Raw genomic sequence first — 26,112 nt, 5'->3', positions numbered from 1 at the left:
GAAGTCTGCGTTTATGGAATTAGAGGGGAAGCAGACTGGGTGTATGACAAGATCTAGCGTGTGGCAACAGAAATGAGTGACTGAACATCACTGGAGATGAGATGTCAAGGAACTTCAAGACTGGTATTCTGGCTTTTTCAGTGATGCATTCACTCAGGATAGTAGTTAAGGGAAACAGGAAGACTGTAAGCCATGTGTCAGACTTTAATAATTTAAGTCTTGAAAGACTTTGGATATGCTTAGTATAGGGGACTGGATATTCTAGAAAGGGGATCATTCCCCCCTTATCTATGAGTTTTCAGTCTAAAAACAGTTGATACTACTGCAGAAGCAAGCAGCAGCTTAAGAAAAATAAGTAATGTTTTCCTTCATTCTTAAGACTAATCTTTGCTCCACTTTTCAGACTTGGTAAGAATCTGTGTTTCACATTTTCACATTTTCATCCTAGGGCTAGCCCAGTATTTTGCTAAAACTGAATAGAGAATGAAATTAACCTGCTAATTCAGGCAAGAAAAATCTCCGTTCCCTGCTCTCATAAGTTTGTGAAAATAAAGTTTAAAAAATAAATTACAACTCAGTTGCCCCAGTCCTGATTTGAAAACATCTGGTGAGGGGCGCCTGGGTGGCTCAGTCGGTTAAGCGTCCGACTTCGGCTCAGGTCATGATCTCACGGTCCGTGGGTTCGAGCCCCGCGTCGGGTTCTGTGCTGACAGCTCAGAGCCTGGAGCCTGCTTCCGATTCTGTGTCTCCCTCTCTCTCTGCCCCTCCCCCGCTCACGCTCTGTCTCTGTCTCAAAAATAAATAAACATTAAAAAAAAAAAAAGAAAACATCTGGTGAGATCACTGGGTATAGCTTCCCACCACTTTTAAAAAAGTGTACACTTAAAAGTGTAAAAAACACATGTACAAAGGTTTCTTATAATCTTGAAAGAACAGGGTGGCATGCTATTTACTGACAGGTTGACCTTTACACAAAGAACCTTCACCTTCAACAAGCTGAAATTACTGTTACTGATGCCTTCAGAATATCATTGCCTCAGAATGAAGCATGTTTTGTCCAAGCCATACAGAAGTGTCTAGATAGACACCATTTGGTCACCAAATGGTGCAACGCAGAGGGTAGGGGCAAATTATTTCTACAGTACCAACCATATGTCTGATGCTGTGCAAAGAATAAAAAAGGAAATGTCAAATATGATTCCTAATACCAAGAAGCTTACAATTTATTGATCAATTACATAATACTTGAGCCCAGACCCATGTCTTACATTTTTGTAATTACTCACAGCATCTAACATAGGAATTTATATATATCAGTAAGAAGTGAATAACAAAATAACAATACAAAGAGTTTAGAATTAAGTAATAAAACACACGTTTAACATAGGTGACTGAGAAAAGAGAGAGAACAGTTGAGCTAGTGTCATTGTAATCTGTGAGAAATCTTGTTCCTATTCTATTTTGAGCAGGTACTGACACGGGAAGGTCCCTGTTCCTACTCACTGAAATCTTTAGGGAAGAAAAGAATCAGGTCAGCTTTTCCCACAGGTAGAAATTGAAGGTCAGGTTTATCCTGCACTAGGGCATCAAGAGGGGCTGTGTCCTTACCGGCATCTTTTCCCAGTTAGCCAAGGAAACTGGCCTTGAGCAATAGCTCTTTTAAATATATAAAACTATTGGCCAACCTGTTATTGAAATCCTTTCCCTCTTGGATTCTTTGATTTTACATTGTTAACCTTTCATTCATTTATCAAAAAATTATTGAGCATCTACTATATACCAGCAATGTATTCCTATCTTTTTTACTTCTGATTCCTTTGCTACCTCTTTTCTACTCTATGACCCCTCCCCTCCACCTCTTGTTCAGCTCTCAGCTCTATTCTTTCTCTATGTATCCCATCCTTCAAAAGGTGAAGTTTGCTGAGGTTCACGTAGCCTTTAGGCTGATATCTACCAACCAACATATCCTACACATACAGATGGAAGAGGAGGTTTGAGTGTCTCCAAGGTCTTAAATTTCCTGCTACTGGTATGCTTCATTGATCGTTCCTTCTCAGTCTTTCCTACTGGCAATGCTTCCTCTAGAGAGTATTAGTTTTTGAAAATTTGTCAATACTCTGAATCTGTCTTTGCCCTCTATACTTTATCCTTACACAATTTCATCTCCCTCTCCCTATCACTCTCCAAGCTTAAGAATGAATTTCTTTCTATTCTTGTTCTTTCTATACTTTGGGTCTTCATTGAGTCTGTTGCCCCTGCTTTATCCAGGTAGTTCCTCTTAAATCTTAAGTCCTATTCCTTAAGGAAATCTTTGTTCTTCTCCCTCAACTAGGTTACACAGCTCTGCCATGTGACTTTATTGCATCCTGTCTTTTTCTTTTGAAGTATTCATCATCTCATGTGATCTGTTTAGTGGTTGTCTTGTCCAACAGACCAGGAGTAAACAATAGCCTATGCATCAAATCCAGCCCCACTGCACGTTTTATTGGAACACTCTTATGTATTGTTGACGATTGCTTTTGCATTTCAAAGGCAGAGTGGTTGTAAGAGAGTCTATACAGCCTGAAAGCCCCAAATATTTATTATGTGGGCCTTTACAGGAAAAGTTTGCCAAATGCTGCATTAGACTATAAGGACCATGAAGACTAAAATCATGCCTGTTGTTCTCATTTCTATATTCCCAGCACCTAGAATAATGCCTGACACATCAGTATTTCTGGACTAACTGTATTTCAGACTCAAGCTTTAACCCATCTTGTCAGTGATCAGAATGAGATCACATTAATCAGCCTGTGTTTATAACAGCATTATAATCACTGCTTATCCAGATAATGATTGTAGTATTGTAGTCTAAGGGAAATTAAGTAATATACAAATGAATAGATTATTACAACCAGAGATAAGTGCTATGGAAAAAAGGAACACTGTACAATTAGAATATATAACAGAAAACCATAATCAAATAATAAGTTTGGGAAGACTTCCTGGAAGAAGTGGCCTTTGACCTGAAATCTAAAGAGTGAACTAAGTGGGCAAAAAGAGGTAGACAGGAGGAACATGGTATGTACAAGGAATTGATGCTCATGTCAAATAATACACTATAAAGTAAGTTCCTTGAGAAGTTAAGGGTAGGGTTCAAAATGGAGCAAACGCTCAGTGGGACATTTATTATAATGTAAAACCTGAAACACTGTTGTTGGCCAACAGTGGCAAAATGGTGAACTATCAAATGTCCATAGCCCAGTATATTCTGTATCCATTAAAACAATGGATATGAAGAATTTTAATGTATGGAAAATGATTTTACTATAATGCAAAGTTAAAAAAACTGGGACATTGTTTCAGCTAGGTAATATATTCATAGAAAAATTTTCTAGAAGAAAAATGGACTAAAATGTTAATTATAACTGCCTCCAAGTGGGAATGAGTATCCTATATTTTCTTTATGGTTTTCCATATTTTTTATTGAGAAAATAAATAAAAGCGTTGATCTTCATGCACACATGAGGACAGTCTTTCCTGAACCCTGGAATGAGGATGTAAAATGACAATCAAAACCCAGGAGAGTTCACTGTCAATAAGGATTATTAGTGGAAGTTTTCTTGGAATATGATTTAAACTGTAGGTATAAAAGTGCAATAGGGACATTAGGACCAGGAAAAACTACCCTGAGATATGGTGCTGTATATAGACACCTTGCTTCTGGGATTCTGTATCTTGACTAGTTAAATTGGGAACTTAATCTAACCTTACTCTATGTGTGTTTGGTCTCTTCCTGCCTAGCCATAATCCATCAGAAATGCTCAGTTTCAATTCTGGATACATAATTTAAATGAGGGTCCTGGAGAGCTCATGCATCAGTCCTAATACTACTCTATTCTGAAGGCTTCTTTTATTTTTTGTTCTGCAAATATCATCTTTAATTTATAGGCTCATTGGTCTCTCCCTTAAAACTATTACTGCTAATTTATGGAAGTGGGTGAGTTGAGAGTTGTTTTTAAAAAGTTTTGCTTCTTCCTGTAACTGAAATAAAAAGAGAAGAACAGAAATTCTCACCACAATGATTAATTTGACTTCCCTCAAGTTAAAAAAAATAATAAAACTCCATTCTTCTGGTTAAAATATATTTTATTAATCATTCAGGCAATACATATTTATGTGCCTATCTTATACCCAGGCAGGCACTATGAATCCTTTGGGGAAACCTGCATGAAGTCTTTTGATAGTGCGTAGTTATAGCAATTGCCTCCAGAGTTTGCCATACAGGGCTTCCAAATCCCTTTTGGGAGGGAGATGAGTTTCTTTTCCATCATGATTTCCTACAGGCAACAGAGTGGATGAAGGGCTTAGTAAAAACTTCCTTTAGACTAGACTAGATCAAATTTGGCACTACTGACATTTGGGGTCAGATCATTCCCTGTTATGGGGGCTGTCCTATGCATAAGATATTTAGCTGCATCCTTGGATGCTTACCTACTGGATACCGGTAGCAATCTTTCTGATATGATCATCAAAAAGGTGTCCAGACATTTTACCAAATGTCCTCTGGGGGTGGGGATGACTTTCACTGAATTTACTGGAAAACAAACAAAAGCAAACAAGCAAAATGGAAGAAAGAGAATACAAATTTTGCCAGATCACTATGCCCTTCTGGTTGTTCCCTAGATTAGAGGTGAATGGAAAGACACTGACAAGACAGGCTGTTGTACAACAGAAAGGATTGGCATTTAAACACTATTCAGAAGATTCTCTGCAGTAAGGAGTAAAAGTAGTAGATCTGGAGTTAGAAGACTTGGGTTCTCAATAAATAGCTTCATTTCTTTGGGACTCAGTTTCCTGATCTGTAAAATGGAGGTGGAGGGGGAAGGCAGTAAGAAGAGTCGTAAAAAGATCTTTTAATTAAAAAAGAAAAATTATGTTTATTTATTTTTTAACGTTTATTTATTTTTGAGACAGAGAGAGACAGAGCATGAACGGGGGAGGGGCAGAGAGAGAGGGAGACACAGAATTGGAAGCAGGCTCCAGGCTCCGAGCCATCAGCCCAGAGCCCGACACGGGGCTCTAACTCACGGACCGCGAGATCGTGACCTGAGCTGAAGTCGGCCGCTTAACCGACTGAGCCACCCAGGCGCCCCTGTTTATTTATTTTTTGAGAGACAGAGAGAGAGTGCAAGCTGGGAGGGGCAGAGAGAGGGGTGGGGGGAGAGAGAAACCCCAAGCAGGCTCTGCACTGTCTATGCAGAGCCCGATGTGGGGCTCGAACCCACAAACCGTGAGATCATGACCTGAGCTGAAACCAAGTCGGGTGCTCAACTGACTGAGCCACCCAGGCACCCCAGATCTTTTAATTTTTTAATTCCATTAATGTTTAAGACTTATTCGAGCCACTATACATGTATGTGAAAGATAAAAAGGGTCTCTTTCTTCAAGGAGATTATAGTCTTTTAGAATGACAAATAAATAACTACAGTAATCTAAGAGTCACAACAGAATCATGTACAAAAAGCAGTGGAAGCCTGGAAAGAACACCTAAATTTGCTTGCAGAAATGAGGGAGACCTTTACAAGGGAAGTGGCATTTTAACTAAAACTTGAAAGATGAATAAAAATTTTGACATGAGACAAGGGGGAAGACATTCCAGTTAGAAAGGCAAAAGCAGAGAAATCTGATGCTTTTTCCGAAAAAAAAAAAAAAAAAGAAAAGAAAGAAAGGTGTATTTAGGGAAATATAAGTACTCCAGTGGTGCTAAACGATATATGGAAAAGGCGAAATGACATATTCTACTGTAGATGATAATTTAAAATTTATGTGATCTATCACCCTTACAATACTATAGAAAATAATTTTGGAGAGGAATGAGCCAAGAGGCCAATCAAATGACTATTACAATAGTCCACCTAAAGATAGTGAAAGTCTACAGAAGGCCAATTATGTGGGTAGGAATGGAGAATATTCAGAGAGAGAATGGGCAAGATTTGTAGTCAGAATGTTGGAGGGATTATAGCTAAGACTTATTGAGCATTTTGGTAACCACTTTTTGTGTGTGTGCAATAGCTCATTTAATCCATATAATAAGACTAATAGGTATTTGCTAAAAGTTAATTTGCCAAATGATCAGGTAGTTAAATTTATCAAATACTTGTTTTACAGAAAATTCACATTAAATTTATTGAACAAATGTATTCTTTGGTAAGATTACTTTTTTTAGTGCATTGGCTTTTGGTGAAATGATAATCTAAGATAATATACTATTATCCTCATTTTACTGAGGAGAAAACTGAGTTTTGGCATTAGCAAAGGTAAGACCAGGTCTATAGAGCTAGTGCTTTTAATCTCTACGTGGCTAATAATAGTATGGCGATAAAGGAAACAAATGATCTACGATATCCTGTTTCAGCTCTAATATGCTATGATTTTAATAATCTTTTTTTTTTAAGTTTATTTAGAGGGAGGGGGAGAGGCAGAAAGAGAGGGAGAAAGAGAAACCCAAGCAGGCTCTGTGCTTGAGTTCCCAAACCGTGAGATTGTGACCTGAGCCTAAGTTGGATGCTTAACTGACTGAGCCACCCAGGTGCCCTATGATGTTAATATTCTTAAATCACAAACCAAAACTTAAAAAAACATAGACAAAATGAAACTAAGTTCAAAATCTATTAAGAGTACCATAGCTGGGGCGCCTGGGTGGCGCAGTCGGTTAAGCGTCCGACTTCAGCCAGGTCACGATCTCACGGTCCGTGAGTTCGAGCCCCGCGTCAGGCTCTGGGCTGATGGCTCAGAGCCTGGAGCCTGTTTCCGATTCTGTGTCTCCCTCTCTCTCTGTCCCTCCCCCGTTCATGCTCTGTCTCTCTCTGTCCCAAAAAATAAAATAAACGTTGAAAAAAAAAAAAATTAAAAAAAAAAAAAAAAAAAAAAAAAAGAGTACCATAGCTTCTTATGGAAACTTCCTTAATTTTTCTGGAGAGCATTTAAAATTTTTCTCCCTTCAGCCCCTTGACGAAGATAATGACAGTAAGATGGTTTTACTTTTCTGTAGTTCTCTGCTCTTTTTCTTAACTATCAGACATTGCCATCTATCTGGAGTCAACTACCATCTATACCCATGTGACACATAAAAACCCACTGATCACCTTTAAACTGTCATCCCAAATATCTGTTTCATCACCAACGCAGATGGTATTATTTTTCTAACAATCGGAAGAAGGTCACCATAATTCTGTTCTCTCAGATATGAGACTTGTGAAATTTTAAAAACTCAACTTTGTATTTTTCCCTGCCTGAGAATCACTAGCAAAAACTGCACATGACCTTTCTTGGATCTGTAATGACCATGGTTCCCAGCTGCGGACAGTGGAGTGCACTCCAGTTCAGTGGAAAGCAGTAACTCCTATTTGGGCACATTTTCGTTATAGTAGCATGTAGTGCCCAGGGGCCAGGATGTTAAATATCCTGCACAATGTAGAATTGTTTCACCTAAAACATCAGGAGAAGCCCCCCCCCCCCCCCCCCCCCCCCCTTGAGAAACACTGAGCTCAGGGTCCACTTCATGGGCATGTAAACTGTGCAGTCCTACAGGGCACAGTGCTTGGTTTAGCGCTCTGCAGTCACCATTTTGAAGATCTTCATATTATGTTTGAACATCTATTTTATAAATGAAATCCAGTGGTACAATGGATCACATACGCAAGCAGAGGAGCAGAGGAAGTGAGGGAATGTATGCCTCTTTTCTTCCTTGCCACCCCGCTTGCATATAGTCTTCATGGTGTCTCATAAACACAGGATTCTGATGGACCTAATGAGGTGTAGGAACTCAGAGAGTCACAAAGTGATTACAAGGCAAGCATATTACATCTATGGCTGATTTAGTGGACTCTCCCAAGAGGCTACACTTTCCATTTGAACCAGAACTTGCTTCAGATGCAAAAAGAAGGCAATGGCATCCTAAAAAATACACGTGACAAAAGAATCCTGTCATATCCTTTCTTACTAGTGCATATTACTTCCCTGTATTACTAATTACATTGAAAATGATGACACAGAAGGAAGGGGAGAGGTAGAACAACCCATGGTTCCCTTTCCTTTCAGTCCTCCCATATTCAGATTGGTAGGATGTATGCATATCAAAAAGGGAAACAAAAACAGGTGAGTTGGTTTTGTGCAGCATTTACGCATTCTGATAAGCACAAAATGCATATACATGTAAAACTAGGATATGAATTGTGTACTTTTAATGATTTTGTGTATGAGTTAATTGGTTTTTATATTTGCATTTTAAATGGCATTGCACAAAATAAAGATGAATGGTAAAATTCATTCTAATAATTTAAAATTCTAATTTTCCTTTACTTAGAATGACATTAAAAAGCAAATAAAACACATCATTACAAGTCAAAAGACAGATGACAGAAGAAAGAAAAAGCTTTATATTTCAGTACATACAATGGTACTTTTTACCTGCTTTTTGAGCACGGGGCCCCACATTTTTCATTTTGCTCTGGGCTGACCATGACAAATTATGTAGCTGACCATGACAGAGCTAGTTTAAGCAGAAAGGGATTAAATGATAGTACTTAGCTCACAGATCTCAGAGAGGACCAGAGAACCAGGCTTGGATAATACACAGCTAGCTAGAAACAACATTCAGGAAAAACCAAACCAGGAAGAACACTCATCCCACCTCACCAAGCTCTTCTAGTGGAAAGCTATCCAAACACCAACCGCTAGTCAGCACCTATGACTCTAAAAATGTGAGAGCCCTTCCTCAGCTACCCAGAAGAACCAGACATCTCCACTATGGCATTTGCCAGAAAATCCCGTATCCCTGAATGCAGTTGCTCACCTTCACAAACATGTCTTGAATGGGTGCATCTGATTACTGGAAACTAGGTCACATGTACTGATATGCTGAAGCCAGCTAGTGATTGTTAGCATCTTGTCCAACTAACTCCACATTCAGTGAAGTCATTTTGGTAGCTTGGGAGTATTCACACCATGAAAACTGGTCAATGCAACAAATCAGAGTTTTTTCCCTCCCCCAGCCGTTAGTAAACATTTACCAGCACACCATCATCTACAAGCAGCACTCTAGATTCAAGGGAGTCTAGAAACTGTCGTTTTTAACTTGCTAGCTTCTAATGTACAAGCTAGACAGGGGCTGGATGAGTGCTGGGTAAGCCATTGTATAATACCTGCTGAAAGATTACAGCATCCATTGCCTTCTGCTCTAAATTGCTAGTAGGCAAATAAATACTAATAGAAGTTGAACAGTTGTGGTACAGAAGGTTGGGCAGGCTTTTACTAAAAGCATGACATGATGAGTATACATCAGTGGACTAGAAGAGATATATATCAACTGATATGACTAAAATACATTTCTATGATGCTAGACTATAAGCTCTGTAAGAGCAGGGGCCATGTCTGTTTTGTCTTTCACTATATCTTATATATCACCTGGCAAATAGAAGCCACTCAACAATAACAACAACAACAAAAATAGCTTTAAGAATAGAGAGAGTTCAATTTTGGCATTTCCCTTATTCTGTGCACATAAGACAATGCCATATGATTTTATTTACTCCTTTTAGATGAGTTAAACTTTTGGATGTCAACAGTTTACAATGATACTTTCATAGGTTATCTCATTTGCACCTATACCATCCCTGAGAAAACAGGAATTACTATCCATTTCATAGATGAGGAAACAAACTCCAAAAAATAAAGTGATCTTTCCAAACTCATTTAGCTAGTAAATGATTTAAAATTTTCATTTCCTAACTCAAAATTCCAGAACTCTTTCTTATGTCAGGAGACTGTATTTATAAAACACATTTGATAATGATTAATTAGGGAAGTATTGTCAAGTTTTCAATTTGAGCAACAACTTAAACTCAGTTACATGCAATGGACAAAATATCCTGATTTCATGCCACAAATGTTTTTCTTCAAAGTGAACATTCTTCCCTTGGCACTTTAGAAGGATTAGAATTGTGGTTGCAATTATCTTTTCTTAAAGTCAATGATGTTGATTCAAGAGGTAGGGGGAAATAAACCCTCTTCTAGAAATAGCTAATCCATGAATTCTATGCTTTTACTTTTTTCTAGCTAGGAATAGTATAACTTAAATGTTATGGTGTACTTGGATTAAAATATAGTACAGGGACTCTCAGTTTTATATTACTTTAGAATCATGAGTGGTGGGTGAGGAGGTTGCTAATACAGATTTCCAGGCCTCATCCTAAAAATGTGACTTTGTAAAGGCCAAAATATTAAATTCTAAAGAACACTCAAGAGCCCAGAATACTAAGAATGGTGCCTCTGACATTCAGGTTGTACAAGAGTAGCTATTTTACCAGAAAATACATTTTGGCATGGTAGTGCTATTTTTAAATCACTTCCATAGCCTCCTAAAACTTAAACCAATTTAAGAGATTTGCCTCTTAAAATTATTAGGTAATTTCCTGTATATTAGAAATCTTGCTACCTATGTTATTATAATCATGCTCTGAGGTTGAAAACTGCAGGTTAATTTACTGTCCTAATCAGTCTCAAATCTCTTTGAGTATAAATTCTTACTACCATTATATGTCATGGAATTTATAGACAGCTTCTTACCAGTGATCTGTCCCTTTGAGCCTTTTGATTTCCCATTTGAAGAGACACAATGGTTCCAAACGAGGATCTCTTACACCACTTAAAATACATGGCAAACTACTAACCATTAAAATACACCAGTATAATACATAAGAGTGGATGCATGATCTCTAATTAGGGCAGACTGAAAATGACTGTCAAAAGTCCTTTATTCACTGCCATACTTCGAACTTGAAACCATGGTTTCTCTCTCCTGCTTAAACCGTTTTGATAAGGTTCACCTAAACCGTTCTGGATTTAAGTAAAACTCTCGTTCCAGGGAGGAGAAAACTAAGGTTCCAAGAACCTAAATTATTTGTCCAAGGTCACACCCAGTATTAGTGACCAAGTCAGACAAAAATCCATCGATTCCAATATAACGGCCAACCCAACTCCTTCTGTTAGTACCCCTTTTTTTTTTCGATTTCACAACTGCACCCCATCTCCCAACCTCTTTTTGGATAAAGTTGTTTTGTTTAACAGTCCTTCCCCTCCCCACCCCACCCCCGTTTGCTTTTATGCCTTTGCATGATAAAACCTCCCATAATCAGTTAGTGAATAACACTGGGTGTCCATATCTAACGCGATGACTTTCACGGGCCTTTTTCTTTGGCCGAATATTTCTCTGAAAGGCTCTCAATCCTGGATTCCGCCGGGGGAGGGAGAAGGGAAGGGAGGTCACCCAGTGCTGACAAGTCCGTACATGTACAACGCGCGCGCGGGACGCAGCCTGCGGGGCCGAGGAAGAAACCGAGGAAGGATATATTAGGGCGGAAGGGCAGAGGCGGAAGAAGAACACCGTGGTGGGAAACCCCTGTGCACGGGATCTGCCAACCCCTGGCAAAGCTGAGCAGAGCCGAGCGTGAACAAACCCTTTTAGGTGGCCAGGCGCAGACACTGCAGCACAACGCAAAGGGAGGGGGTGCGGCGGCTCGAGCCGCACGATCGGGAGGGAGCGTCCGGGCGGCCCTTTTATAGGCCGAAGCCCGCGCTCGCGCGCCCCCGCCCCTCGCGCCGCCCCCGGGCCACGCGCGGAGCCGCGGCGTTACCTGAGAAGGGCCGGCTGCGTCCGCGCCCGGCCCCGCCCGTTCCGCCGCCCGCCCTCCCGCGAGGCCGCGGCGGCACGAGATCTGCGCCTCGCCTCCCTCCTCCCGCGGGCGGGTTTTCTTACCTTGTGAAAAGCCGTCTCCGCGGCTGCCCCCGCCTCCTTCGCAGGATATGAAATGGCGGTCGGCGAGGCGAGCGCGAGCACCGCAGCTCCGGCCAATCCCGCCTAGCCACCAAAACGGCCCCGAACACTGGCGGCCCCCTCCCGCAAGCCCCTACGAGCCCATCCATGACATCGGCGCTCCGCCGCCCCCCCCCTGCTGCCCCCGCCCAGGTGGCCGTGCCCACCGGCCGAGTCATCGATTCCTCGCGCCAGGCGCTAGTCCCGCTTTCCACCGGCCTCCTCCCTCGCTGCGAGCCTGCGGGCGGGGGAGAAAACACCTTCTCGGCCCCCGCCTGGGTGTCCCGCTCGGGCGCCCGCCCTGCTCCCTCCCTTTCCCGCCGCGTCCCCTCCCCCAACTACTCACCGCCCTCCCTTCGCCACACACACAACCCCATCTCCCCTCCCCCAGTGGTTGCGTCCGTGACATCATCATCATGGCAACAAGAGCTGCAGCCTGGGACCGAGGAGCCCGTGTGATTCCCGGCGGCGGCGGCAGTGGCGGCAGCACCAGCACCGACGATAGCGCCAGGGCTTCTCTCCTGCTGCCCCTCGCCAGGTGCTCCTGAGGAGGCGGCGGCAGCAGTGCCAACACCGCCCGGCCCGCCGCCGCTGCTCCCGGTGTCTGTGTGTGAGGGGAGGGGGCCGAGCCGAGGAGGGGAGGGGGCGCCGCCGCCGCTGCTGTGGGGCCGTCGCTGCGGAAGAAGCCGCCGCCGCCGCCGCTGCTGCTGCCGCTGCCAGATCGCTCGTGAAGAGAAGGCGGTGGCGGCGGCGGCGAACATGTTTTCAGTGAGGATAGTGACTGCCGACTACTACATGGCCAGCCCGCTGCAGGGGCTGGATATCTGCCAATCCCCCCTCACCCAGGCCCCTGTCAAGAAGGTGCCCGTGGTGCGAGTCTTCGGAGCGACCCCGGCAGGTAAGCGGGCGCGGGGCGCGGGCGGGAGCCGGCGGGGCGCCCGGGCTGCCCTCCCCGCCGCGCACACGCGCGCACACCGCCGGCTCTCGGTGCATCGCTGCCGCCTCTTCCCTCCCCTCCGCCCTCCTCGCCTTTTCCCCGGTGCGTGACAAGAGGCGCAGAAATGTGGGTCCGCGCGAGCGCTGCGCCCCCTCCTCCCCCGGCGGGGAGGCGGCGGGCGCTGAGTGCCGAGTGTTTACACTGCGTGCGGCGGCCGGGGGCCGGATCCGCACTCGGGGTCTCGGGCAGGGGGGAGCGAGCGCCCACGAACAGCGCTCTGGCCCTGCAGGATGGGCCAGGTGGCCGCGCCATGTCCTCCGTGAACGGGTTCACAGGGCTGCGCTCAGAGGTCGGTCGCTGGTGGGACTGCGGACAGCCCCCTGCGTCTCCCAAGTGCCCTTTCTGGAAATGGCTTTAAGAGGAGTGAGGAAGTATCAGGTCTCTGTGGTCTGCCTCTCCTCCTCGCTTCTCGCCTGCGCTCTCCTCTGCCCCTTCCGGAGGTGCCGAGGGCTGAAGAGTGGCGCCTGGGGCCAAATAATCTTTCTCATTGAAGTGACCATGTGGTTCTGCTGTGAGTGCAGGTCGTGACTCCTTAGAGTTTAAGCCTCAGAGTCTGGGGACAGGGCAATATCCTCAGGTGCAATGCTTTGAGGGAAACGTGGATCCATGGAAGTAGGAAATGTGTGTTTGTTGCCCAACGTAAAATATCCCACCCGGTGGCGTGAATTTCTTATGAACCACAGCTGAACTCAGCAACACAAACATTTAGAAATGCTCTATGCTGAGTTGCAGTATTGCGTTTTAAATGCACGTATCTTTAAAACGAAAACTGTTTTGATGAACGAGTGGGGTGGGGAGACAGCAGTGACAGAATCTGCATTCTCAAAAGCTCTTGGGGACTTATGATAATATAAATAAGTAGTGGCCAAATTTACAAGGTTTTAAATTGTTTTGGTTTTCTACATGCTTTGAACTGTCTGCATGAAATAACGGAGCTGCCTCCTAGAAAGGGATGCACTTACCTCTAGCGATGTATTATTGCCCTATGGGATTTTAGAAGGCATTTCCCACTTGATGCTTCTTGCCCTAATCACCATTCCTCTTATTACTACTGTTTCTGTGGACTACCCAGATAATAACACTTTCCCAAACACAAGCACTCATTTTCAAGCAGTTATCTTTTACTGTGAATTCTCTTTGTTAAAAATTTCAGCGGTGTTAGTGAGATTTGACAGAGCATTCCTTTTTAAAAATAACGAAAACGATTTTGATGATAGGGACCCTTGTAAGATGGGGAATTTGAGTGCTGTTAATTTGTTGAAAGGATAACACCTGGAATTTTGGATGCTGGAAAATAGAGGCAGTAGAGTTCTGAAGGATAGATTTTCTGCCCTTTTATGTGTTTATCGGTGCTGTCTTTGTTTCTAATTGGAATTTCAGTGTAATATACTATTTGTTCTCACTTCAGCTACAGAGAAATAATAAGATAGTGACGTTGATATAGCTCTGTTTAGCCAGATTTCCAAATCGTAAAGTGACACGTTAATAGGATATACTGTGGCATCTCTGTGTATTAAAGTTTGTATGGTTTGGATTATTTCTACACATAGTTTTTGTTTTTTTGTTTCCCCCCCACACAAGTCATTAAATATGTATCCTTGAGTGATTTTCAAGCTGTTTTATAGAAAACTTTTGTTTGTGGAAATGGGTGAAGATCTACTGTGATCTAGCAGTAATTCTATAATGTGAGAAACATTCTTCAAGAAATGATGATGAGGTACTTTTGTGTTTCTTAATATAAAAAAAAATAGACACAGGGACTATTCTGTGATAAATATTTATTTCTTCCCTCCTGGACATCTTACAATTGATTACCAGCTCCCTTAAAAAAAAAAAAAACTTTTAAAAAATATACTTTGAAATGTATAATGTAAATGAATATGAAATACTTTTTTGTACATACATTGAAAGATAAGAAACTTAATACAAAGAAACTGAAACTTTTAAAGGTGTATCAAATTGAGTTTGCTGTAAATATAGTTCAGTTACAAACAAAACTTTTGTGTTTCTTCAACAGGTGAAAAATTTGAAGTCACTGGCAAACATTTAGAGTTTATAGCTTTCAGAAATTAAGCCAGCATTTTTAACATGTTAGAAACTCCCAGTAAAATGAGTATTAATCATAAACAAAAAGTGTACAATATCTGCTTCCAAATTCTCTCCCCAAAGAAAACTAGTCCAGTTCTCCTAGTAAAATAAATTTGAAAATAATTAACATAAAAGGTCAATCTGGCTTAGTAATAAAAGTCTGAGTGCTAGAATTTTTAATGAAGACCGTTTTATCGTTTGAAAGTATAAACTATGTTAATATGTTTATGAATTCTATAAATTAATGAAAAATAGTAACACATGATAAATCTACGTTATATAAAGTACCAGAAACTTAAGTCTTTTATATATAATAGGTAATTTTGGAAGTCCTTAATTCTTTATCTTGGTTTGGAGAAAAGCTGTTTTTAAACTGAGTTTACTTTTTATAAATGAGCCCTGAAAAGTAGAATTTTCTCCCAAATAATGAGGCCATTTCATATTTGTATTATAAATTCTGAACTGATTGATTTCTCACATTTTTACTAGTTCAGTTTTTCTATTGCATAAAAGGTGTTTTTCTGCTTTAGAAAACAGTCCAGTTGACTTCTGATTGTCATGCGTTTTGAGGGCATATCTTGAGTAATTTAAGAAATAAATTAACTATCTTAGGTTTAAAAGCTCTTGTATCTTGTGTTGCTGAAATTTGAAAAGGTATTTAAAAAAAAAAGTGGCATAGTCAAATTTGAATGGTAAATCCTGACTGATTTAATCCCTGAGGATGTTGATTCCTGAGAGAATCACTTAAATTTTCATGTGAGTGAGTGATGGAATTATTTTTACAAAAAGCAAAAAACCTGCTTTTCTTCACTCATTGAAAAAATGTCTTGAGCACTGTTTTGATGTCACAGTGTATTGAGCAATGTTAACAACAACGTTTTGGTAATATGTTTTAATGGAGAGAAGCAAGGTTATAAATAACTAAAGTACAGGGCAGTGTTTTTTAACTTGGATTTGAATACGGGTGTAACTGCTCTGGGAATTCACTTCAAATGAAATCCTAAGGCTTCATTGTGAGGACCTGACTCAGGTGGATCTGAGTTTCCATATCCCAACTCTTGCTTAGTTGCTTGACATAACTCCATGTTGAGCTTAGAAAGCTCTCTCAGTTTTCTCAGCACCAAGTTAAACAGAATTATCCTCTCAAAAAGCTTCCCTGCTGAGATGCAGAGTAGGAGTAAATAGAAGAGTGTGAGTGAGATGTTCACATAGCAAGTAATTAAACAAAGTAGGCCAAACAGACTATAGAGGGAGCTGCTTGTCTTTGAGATTACTGTACAGAACTCTGCCACTCCCCCCGCCCCCCCCCCCACCCCAGTCTTCCTCCAGATAATGAAAATTTTAGTAGATTGTTCTGGATGCTAGCTGTTAAACATGAAATCAAGTTCTTCAACATAAGAAATTGGTTATTCTGAAATGCTATATATGAGTTTATGTCGTTGCTTAATACCTTCACTTTTTTTGTGAAGTGGCAGATCAAGTTTGAGATGAGTACTGTTTTGAAAACTATAGCATTTATCGACAACTTAAATTACAGATAATTTCTCTAATAATAGTCTTGTTTGTTCACAGACTTTTAAAATTTTTTTTTCACTTAGACCATCTAAAAAAATTTAAGATCACATAATACCGATTTGATACAATTATTAGAAAGGTTTTTTTCAGGAGCACTGCTGAGATTTAGTGATTTTCCACAAACAAAATTAGTCACTCTATTTAGTAGGCATTTGAAGCCCTGAGTACCAAATTTTATTAGCTTTAAAATCACAATCAGTAAATTAGAGGCTAAAGCAGGGAGGTCCCTCTTAAATCTGGACACAGTAGAATCTGGTAATACTCGGTTCATTCAGTGAACACTTAATGAGAACTTACTATGTATATTGAGCTATTTTTGGTGTGGTCATTTTAAACAACTTTTATCCTTTAGACTCTCACAATATAGTAGAAATGATAGACGTGTAAGCATAAGTCAAATGTAGTTTGATTATGACAGATGTGTGTAAGAAAGCAAGGACTCAAAGGAGAACATGTTAGTGACCAACTAGCAGGCAAAAAGGGGAGTCAGGGAAGGCTTCATGAAGGAAGTATGGATTAAGTCATTTTAAAGGAATCTCAAAAGAATTTTAAAATTCTGATAGAGGAACAGATAAAAGGTAATTCACGAATGAGTAAACTGCTCTTGGCAGGGCAGCTTGGCAATGCATATCATAATCCTTGAAATGTTGTTTTTTGACCCAATAATTCTAGCTTTAGGGATTTTAATCTATGAATGTAAATCTTTTGGCAAAATCTGATTATCTTTTGAATCCATCTACTTCTTTTCATTATCCATCACCACCTTAGTCTAAACTACTAGCATTTTTGGATGCATTTACAACAGTAGCCTCCTAATCTTGGCCTACACCCAGTCCACTCTGTTCCCTTCTAATCTGTTTTCTACACTGTAATCAGAGGGATCTTTTCGAAATGCAAACCTGATTATATCACCCTACTACTTGGTATGCTTCAGTAGCTTTCCATTGCATTTAGGATAAGGACAAAGCTACATGTCTTATGTGGTGGCGTCTACATGTCTTACAAGGTCTTGCATAGTCTGGCCCCTACCTTTCTATCCAGCCATGGCTTGAGCCATGTTCTTCTTGCCTTGCTCTTTGTGTTCCAGCCATATTGGCCTTATTTCAGTCCCTTATTCTTGCCATGCTCCCTTCCACAATGAGGCCTTTGTACCTGCTGTTCCCTCTGCCTAGAATGTTTTTCCTTTTCCTTCACCTAAACTCTGATTTACCTTTCCTCAGGGAAGCCTTCCCTATCATAGACTCTCAGAATTCCATAAACTCTCCTTCATAACACTTGCTATAGTTGTAATTTTATATATGTTGGAGATTAATGTCTGTTTTCCCCAGTAACCTCCATAAATGCTGGTAATGTGTTCATTTTTTGCACACTGTTATACAATCAGTACTTACCACAGTGCTTGAAACTCAAGTATTTTTGCAAGAATTAATCAATAAATGATAGTTATCACAGGGCACAACCTCAAATATTCAACAATTGGGAAATGGTTATATAAATTGGGCACATTCATATAGTAGAACTTATGTCATTAAAATGATATTTTAGAAGAATATAGAGTAATATGGGATAATGCTGTTAGTATATTATGTGAAAAAATCAGCTTGCAAAATAGTCATTTATTAAAATCCAGAAAAAAATACACCAAAATATAAAGGTCGGTTATCTCTGGGAGATGTGTTTTGAATTTTTTAGATTGTCTACAGAGACTATGTATTGATTTTATAATTTGGGAAAAAACTATGTACAAACTTAAGGAAAAACTGGCTTTTTAGGTATGGTACATAAATATAGCAAGAAAGACTTGAAGTTCATATTGGGCTCCAAAAAAAGTATCAACCACAATGCATGATTGATTGCATAATGATAGTATGGAACTTTATTCTATAAATTCAGTTTAGGAACTGCAAAATGATTCTTACATTAAAAAAGCCAATAAATTCTGGCTTTTTAATTTTACCATTTATATGTAAATTGATTTTAATTTTAAAATGTTTTGAAAAGTAATGCAGTTTTGGCACATGGCAGCAGTGAAACAGAGTGGAGGCCAGAAACTGACTTAAACATAAATAAGAACTTACGGTATCAAAATGTATGCTACCCTTACCTATTAGTATGGAAAAGAGTTATTTAATAAACAGTGTTGAGATAGCCAGTTAATCATCTAGAAAAATAGAAAGTTGGCTTCCAGGTAAGACAGAAGATTTAAATGTGAAAACAAAACAAAACAACATAGGATAATTATTTGTAATGTAATCTAGGAATGGCGAAGACCTTTCAAAGTATAAAACAGAACTGAAGCCAGATTGCTCACATTTACAACATAAATGAAATTCTATACAGAGAAAAAAAAAATCATAAAGTTAAACAGATTAGTAATAACTGATTTGTATACTTTTCACAAAGGAGTCCTTTCCTCTTGATACATAAACAGCTTCTAGAAAATAACTCAGTAGAAAAAATGAGCAAAGAGAATTCATATGAAAAGATGTGCAATTTTATTTATAAAGAAGATATAAGTTAAAACTACAACATACTATTTATCACCTATCAAATTAGGAATAATTGATTACATAATATAACTTGGGGAGGTTGAGAGGAAGGGGAAATGGGCATTCTCATATTGCTGGTGGGGATATAAAATGTTCATTTTCTATGGAAAGCAATATGGAAATCATTTTAATACAAGTATATTTTGATTTAGCAATTTCATTTAAGGATTTCATCCTCAAATATTTTACATATGTGTTAAATGAACATATAAAAATATTTGTGGCAGCATTGTTTGTCATTGCAAAAAATTGGAAACAACCTACACATAAGTCAGTAGGGGAGTGGTTAAGTAAATAATGGTGTATCTTTTCAATGGAATACTAGGCAGCCTTTAATGTAATGAGGCAATACTATGTATTCGGCTATGGTGCCATGTCTAAGTTATATTAAGAGGAAAAAAAGCAAGACAGGAGACTCCATGTTTAGTATGTTGCTATTTGTGTGGTTTAAAAAAAAATATATATATATATATATAAAATATAGGGGTGTGTGTGTGTATGTGTCTGTGTGTGTGTCAAAGGATACATGAGAATTTGATAACAGTGGTTGTCTGCAGTGAGGGGAACTGGTAGTCTAGAGGACAACGGTGGGAGACTGTAATTTTGGAATATTTTTTACCATGTGCATGTAATACCTCTTCAATTTTAGTTTTTAAAATTATGTTGTGTTTCCAGAATTGGTAAGGAAGAACAAAAACAAAAGTCTAATAGTTGTAAACAGTTATCAAATGATTACTCCAATACTGTTTAATTTTAGATTTTGCTAGAGGTCTTCTAATCCAGTGCTTCCCATTGATGTTATGTGGCTCACTGGAGGGTGGCCCTAGTGGAGTGGGATCTGAAGGAAGACTGTGGGGTTCCTTTGAGCAGATAACTCGATGAGCAACAACCCGCAGTTACTGCTCCTTTTGATATTTTCAACCCATTAGAGGAGGTGCTTTATTATTTGGAATCTACTTCAGCTAACTACAGAGTATGCAACTGCCTCTTGTGGAGAAGGGATCATGGAGCTACTATTGGAGTTTATATTCCCGGTGCCTGATGAGCATGTCACACAGCACAAGATGTAGTCCGCTGTCAATGAGAGCAGAGGGTAGCAGGGATGTTGGTTGCCCTGGGAAGCCCAGCTCTAGGCCTGAATTTCTTTCTGTATTCACCTGTGTTGGATTTCCTAGTCATGTGCATCCGATGTGTCATTTAGCTTGCTGCAAGATGACTGCTAATAGTGCATGTATATTCTGCAAAAATAAACACCATTGTTATTTTGAAATATTGTTCTTGATGTGAAAAAGGTTGGATTTGAAATTAATTCATATTACTACAAACCTCATTTAAATTTTAATTTTATAATTATGTAAAGGAAATGTGATAATTTTTTCACAAAATACCGTGTTGATGCCTCCAAATGCTCTTCTGTTGGTCTGTGTGCTGAACAAATATTATTTACAATGTGAAAAAGATTGGGAAACACAGTTCTGGTCAAATCTTCTCATTTTATATAAAGAAAACTGGAATCTAGGTAGGTAAGCTCAGAGATCTGTCCAGTGTCCAATAGTTGCTTGTGTGGGCTAGGTCTGAAAACTGGGAATCTTGACTCTCAGCTCTCACTGGCTCCCCAAATCTAAGGGGAAATTAGAGAAAGGCATTGATGGTAATTGAAAGGCGAACATACTGTACCTTAGAGGAATTATGAGAAGACCCACATGTGCACAGTTTAGAAATCTTTAAGGGCCTACAGTGTCCAATAGTGCTTAGAATCTTCCTGTAGATAGGTTATAGTGGGATTTGTTTTGTGATGACTGTAGCTATCTTCTTTAAAAAATATATAGTAAAGGCTAGAGTATAGTAAGAGGAATTTAGGACAAAATAAACAAAAATTGATACTAGACGTATGTGTATATAGTTTTCCAAAGAAAAAGAGAATGTATCAGGAGAACTTTCAAGTTCCTCTGGTGCTTTAATTTTCTCTCACCTTGTTTTTGATTGGATTAGAATTTGTTCAATAAAAAAATGAATGAAAATTGATTCAGGTTTAAGGAGGTTGGGGTTAAATAGACTTCAAAGGGTGTTGTCATTAACCCTAGACATTTCAAAGAAATACTTAGCAACTTAGTAAGATATGGGATATGGTATATTGTATGTTACGTTGGTACCTGGCTGCCATTTCAACGCCACAGTGATACTAAATAAGAGAGGAAATAATGAATGTTAAGGTACAGTAAACTTTGGGTAAAATGTGTTAATTAATAGTTTCCAGGTAAGATACAGATAGGGAAGGAGGAGTAGGTGTCTTAGGCAATTAAAACAAAACTCCACTGTTAAAACATAAAGTAAATACATTTTTGAGATCAAAACAAATCATAAGTAAAAATCAAACCCTCTTAATAGCAGTCTATTTAACCTTTTGGTGTGCAGGTGTGGTTTTTATTTTTGTTGCTTTTTGGGTTTTTTTTTTTTTGTCATTTCTTTTAAGTTTTTTCACATGATCGTCTATATTTCTTCCAGTTGTCTGTAACTTTTTAAATATTTTTTCAATGAAAAATATTTTGTTAATTAGTATTGGCAAACTGGACTGTTTTCTGCAGCAGAAATTGAATATATGCCTAGCACAGTAAATTCTGAGAAAAAAGGGTAGTAATTGTCATTGTAAATGTTAGGGTTTTTGTTTTTGTTTTTTTGGTCCAATTCTATTTTCTTTTTAGATGATAGTTGTGGGAAATACTAAGAATTTGAGGTCAATTTCCTTGGGGGTAGTTATTTAATTTTCTTTGGGTTGAGAGAGCATTTACTATATAAACGATTCAATAATGAAAGAAAGCGTGTTACCTCAAAATGCTTGGGTAATATATAACAATATAACGAGAGTTTTCTATTTTTCTTCCATTTATTACGATTACCAAGGAAGTATAATTATAATTAAAAGAAATATTTTATTTTGCATATATTTACACTTCAAAGCAATTTATATATTAAATTAGGTTTTGTTTGAGATGGTGAAATGAAAGATTTTTGTGAGTAAGAATACATGTTGATATGTGAAAAAATGTGAAGTTAAAACATGTTGGCATACTCCTAGTTTCTCAGAACAAGAAAATGACTAATCTAAATTTCATTTCAGAATAAAAACCAAGACAAGCCACATAAAAGCAACCTAAAAATTAAACTGTCATCATATTATTTGTTTTAAAACTATGGAATAATATATCTGAGGAAGATTTCTCTCAAAATTGTTTTTCTCAATTTCAAGTAAGTAATTTATTTTGGTTAATATATTGGGGATGAGGGGGGTTGGGGGTGAGCCTTGGCATTGAAGTTGGTAAATCCTACTCATCCTTAAAGTAACAATTAAAATATTAACCTCTTTTAAAGCCTTTTGTGACTCCTTTGCCCATTCCCAAAAGGTTATCTCTTTGGTTTCCCGTAGTCTTAGCCCCCTTTCACATTGCTGATAAAGGACTTCCTACACTGAGTGTTGTGTTTGTCTGTAGGGATAGTCACATGGCACTACCCTTGTGTGCCTCCCTGCCCCCTCCCCGTCCTTGTACCCCCTACACTGCCTTCTGTTCAGAGACCCTCAGCAAGTTACTTTACTTCTATGAGCCTTAATTTCCTCCTCTGTAAGATGAGTTTTAATAATTTTTACCTCCTTGGATTATTACGATTAAATACAATAATCATCAAATGTGTGGCATAATAGTAATATGTTATTTTCTTTGCCCTTCTAATTCCAGAATCTGCCACATTACTTCATATGTAATAAGCTCTCTTTAAAATAATTGAAATTAAAAATGGAATATTTGTAGCATTCCTTTCTCACAATAGGGCAAACTAGAATACCTGCACATTGTGGAATAAAGCTTTTTGCAGTTGGTCACTGACTCATATATCTTCAGGCTAGATAATTACCTGTTTACAGTACTTTTTTTAAAAATTGACTTTTTTTTTAAACCTACTAGGCCTGATTTTTCTTTTTTAACTCTTGATGTATATATAGAGATAGAAAAGTGTCCAGGCCTGATCTTGCCTTGAAAAAGGGCAATGTTAAGCCATTGATCCAAGGAGTAACTATGATTTTCCAATGCTACAAATTAGGTTAAGTTTATTTCTTGTGAAAGAGCCTTATTTTCCAAAGCCTTCAGTAATGCCTTCTTTTTTAAAAATGATGGTAGAATGAATTGAAAGTGTGTGTTCCAGAGATCACAAAGGTGGCAATAGAATTTATTCATCTCTTATTTTTGCCTTTTGTGAATTCATAAGACACAAGAAGCCTTTGGTATTTAAACCTATGTAGGATTGTGGAATGTGGACCAAATGAAGTAATTCATTATTGCCTAGAGTTTGAATTTCTTCACCAAAATTTTTTATACGTATTCCCAGGTTTTGTTTAGTTTTGTTTTAATAATGTTGTCTTTTAAATTTTTCATGAAGTCATTAGAAAGATTTTCAAATTAATTTTAATGAATCACAGTTTGTTTGATGATGCTTAATGATTTTACAGTAGAAGCCAGGAAGGGGCACCTGGGTTGCTCAGTCAGTTAAGCATCGACTTTGGCTCAGGTTGTGATCTCCCCTGTTTATGAGTTTGAGCCTTGCATCAGACTCTCTGGCTGTCCATGCAGAGCCTGCTTCAGATCCTCTGTCTCCCTCTCTCTCTGCCCCTGCCCTGCTCATACTCTCTTTCAAATAAAAATAAAAAAAATAATTAAAAAAAAAAAAAAATAGAAGCCAGGTTGGTCAAGAGACATTACTTTTACATCATTTTACTGACAGAGGTTATAGGCCATTAATTGACCCCTTACTATATGCCCAATGCTAAATTGTTTTAATCTGTACAACAACTCTATAAAGTGAGTACTATTATCCCCATTTTAAAGTTGAGGAAATGAGGCTTGGAGAGGTTAATTAACTTTTGCTTAAAGTTATTCACATATTTACCTCATAGCATGTGAGGATTAAAATGAGGGAACGTGTATTAGCCTAAACAGAAGGAACAAAGAAGCAAATTATGAAATGTATGTGTCCTAGCGCTGTGGAATTTGATGATAACCATTATTGAGACATGACAGTGACCATGAATATATTCTTATTCACTTTTTTGCGTGTGTATGATAGTATACCCTGCTATTCTATACTGACCCTTTTTTTTCCTGAGCAATATTAATGTCTCTTCTCAAACTCATGTTCCTATTTGGACTGGATTGTTTTGTTTTATGTGTATGTTTTTATAAGGTGTTAGTGGGACTTTGTTATCAGTCTGATACAAAATATCTTTGTAAGTTTAGTTTGATTAAACAAGTAATGTATGAATATATTCTCGTCGTGAAATTTAACAAACAGAAACAGGTAAAACATAAATTTTCCTTAATCGCCAATCCGACTGCCCTCTCCACTTGTATGAGTTTTTGCATAATAAACCTCCCCAAAACATAGTGGTATAAAGCAAGCCTTTTGTTGACCTATGATTCTGGGATGGGCTCAGTTACGCAGTTTTCCTGCTGCTGGCTGGGCTGCTTATGTGGCGCAGTCGGCTGAGAGTTCAGCTGGACGCTGGTTGGTCTAGGATGGCTTCGCTCACATGTGTGGATATTGGTGCTCGCTGTAGACTAGGATGGAAGGCCATGTGTCTCCAATAGGCTAGCCTTCACCTGGAGGCAGTAGTAGGGTTTACAGAAGCAGCAAGTAAAGGCAAGCCCCGTATATTGTATCTTGTCCCATGGGCCACAAAGCACATCACATGGCCAAGCTGAGTCCATGTGGAAGGGGTTTCCTAAGAGTGTGACTCATTAGGGGGCCACTATTCCAATAATCTACTATATCACTGTTGCTGGCTGACTCATTTTTCAGGAAACGTTTGTCAGTGTGACAGTGTCCTGCTCTTCTTGAAAGAGTATAGTGTTTAAAAATTTATTGAACAATTCTGATAAATCTAGCTAATTCCTTGTTCTTAGTTGTTTTATTCCATTCTCATCACCCCTCAGCATCATTCCTGGTCCCGTTTACCCAACAAATACTTACTCTGAGCACCCACTAAATGCACAGTAAGGTATCAGGTGAGCAGTAGATGGAGCAAGACCACTGTGATCATCATCCAGGTTTCTTTTTATTTTTTTAAAGTTAATTTTGAGAGAGAGAAAGCATGAGTGGGGGAGGGACAGAGAGAGAGAGAGAGAGAGAGAGAGAGAGAGAATCCCAAAGAGGCTCCACACTGTCGGCGCAAAACCTGATGAGGGGCTTGAACCCATGAACTGTGAGATCATGACCCAAGCTGAAATTGGACACTTAACCGACTGAACTACCCAGGTGCCCCAGTCATCCAAGTTTTTAAAACTTGCCTACCTTTCTGCTTCATTATATGAACAGAATTCTATAAAAGCAGGCACTTATAACCATTTTTTGAAAACGACCAACAGCCTACACTAGGCAAAATATATCTTGTGTACTAAATTTTTTAAATGTCTTACAAGAATATCTTCAAGAGAAGAATAAGTGTAACTCAGAGATTGTTTTGATCTGTACTCCCACCAGCAATATGAGACTTCTTCCATCCCCTTACCAAGATTATGTTCTCAAGTGTTTTGATCTTTGCCAATCTAATAGATAAAAACATGGATCTCAGTGTAGTTTTAATTTGCATTTCTTTTATTATGAGATCGAGTGTCTTTCCATATGCTTGAGAGCCATTTGTATTTCCTTTTTGGTGTACTACGTGTTTATTTTTTATCTACTTTCTGTTTTTGAGTTTTGGTCTTTTGTTTATTGATTCCTAGGAGCTTATCATGTAATAGGAAAATTGGTCTTTGTGAATGGACTTTCTGATATTTTTTCCCAGTTTATTCTTACGGTAAATACATTTTATTTAAATAATTTTTTCATTTTATAAAGAACTTTTTATATCTTACATGAGGCTTTAGATCACATTTAGTTGAAATTAGTTTTAAAACATTAGGCATGGGAAGGGAAGAAAAAGATCCTGACTTTATCACTTCTTCTTTAAAGAACTTACTTTTTAAAATGTTATGACTCAACTTAAAATGAACAGTTTCAAAAGG

At 38.9% G+C, this 26,112-nt stretch overlaps 2 protein-coding genes across 6 annotated transcripts in view; one reads left to right on the top strand and one right to left on the bottom strand.

Annotated features, from left to right (window-relative positions):
- LOC145712412 (uncharacterized) overlaps window positions 1-12,178 on the bottom strand; it is a 58,016-nt gene extending 45,838 nt beyond the window's left edge. The window contains exon 1 of the mRNA XM_078447229.2: window positions 11,798-12,178. Within this exon, the coding sequence (XP_078303355.2) occupies window positions 11,798-12,033 (236 nt within the window). The 5' untranslated portion in view covers window positions 12,034-12,178. The remainder of the gene's footprint in view (window positions 1-11,797) is intronic.
- Window positions 12,178-26,112, top strand: part of REV3L (REV3 like, DNA directed polymerase zeta catalytic subunit) — a 172,940-nt gene continuing 159,005 nt past the window's right edge. For 3 of the 5 annotated variants that reach the window (XR_013555709.2, XM_078447223.2, XM_078447226.2), the window contains exon 1: window positions 12,178-12,752. Coding sequence is in view for 2 of the 5 variants with exons in the window: in XM_078447223.2 (XP_078303349.2) it covers window positions 12,614-12,752 (139 nt within the window). In the remaining 3 variants the exon portion in view is untranslated. Of the gene's footprint in view, window positions 12,753-20,417; window positions 20,583-22,181; window positions 22,310-26,112 lie in introns of those variants that run through there. The other 2 variants (XM_078447224.2, XM_078447225.2) reach the window with 2 other exon arrangements.

This window comes from Panthera onca, chromosome B2, assembly GCF_046562875.1.
Source record: "Panthera onca isolate mPanOnc1 chromosome B2, mPanOnc1 haplotype 2, whole genome shotgun sequence".
In the NCBI taxonomy this organism is placed as follows: Eukaryota; Metazoa; Chordata; class Mammalia; order Carnivora; family Felidae; genus Panthera; species Panthera onca.
The sequence above is the reverse complement of the archived record's forward strand: the minus strand, read 5'-3'. Positions and strand labels throughout refer to the sequence as shown.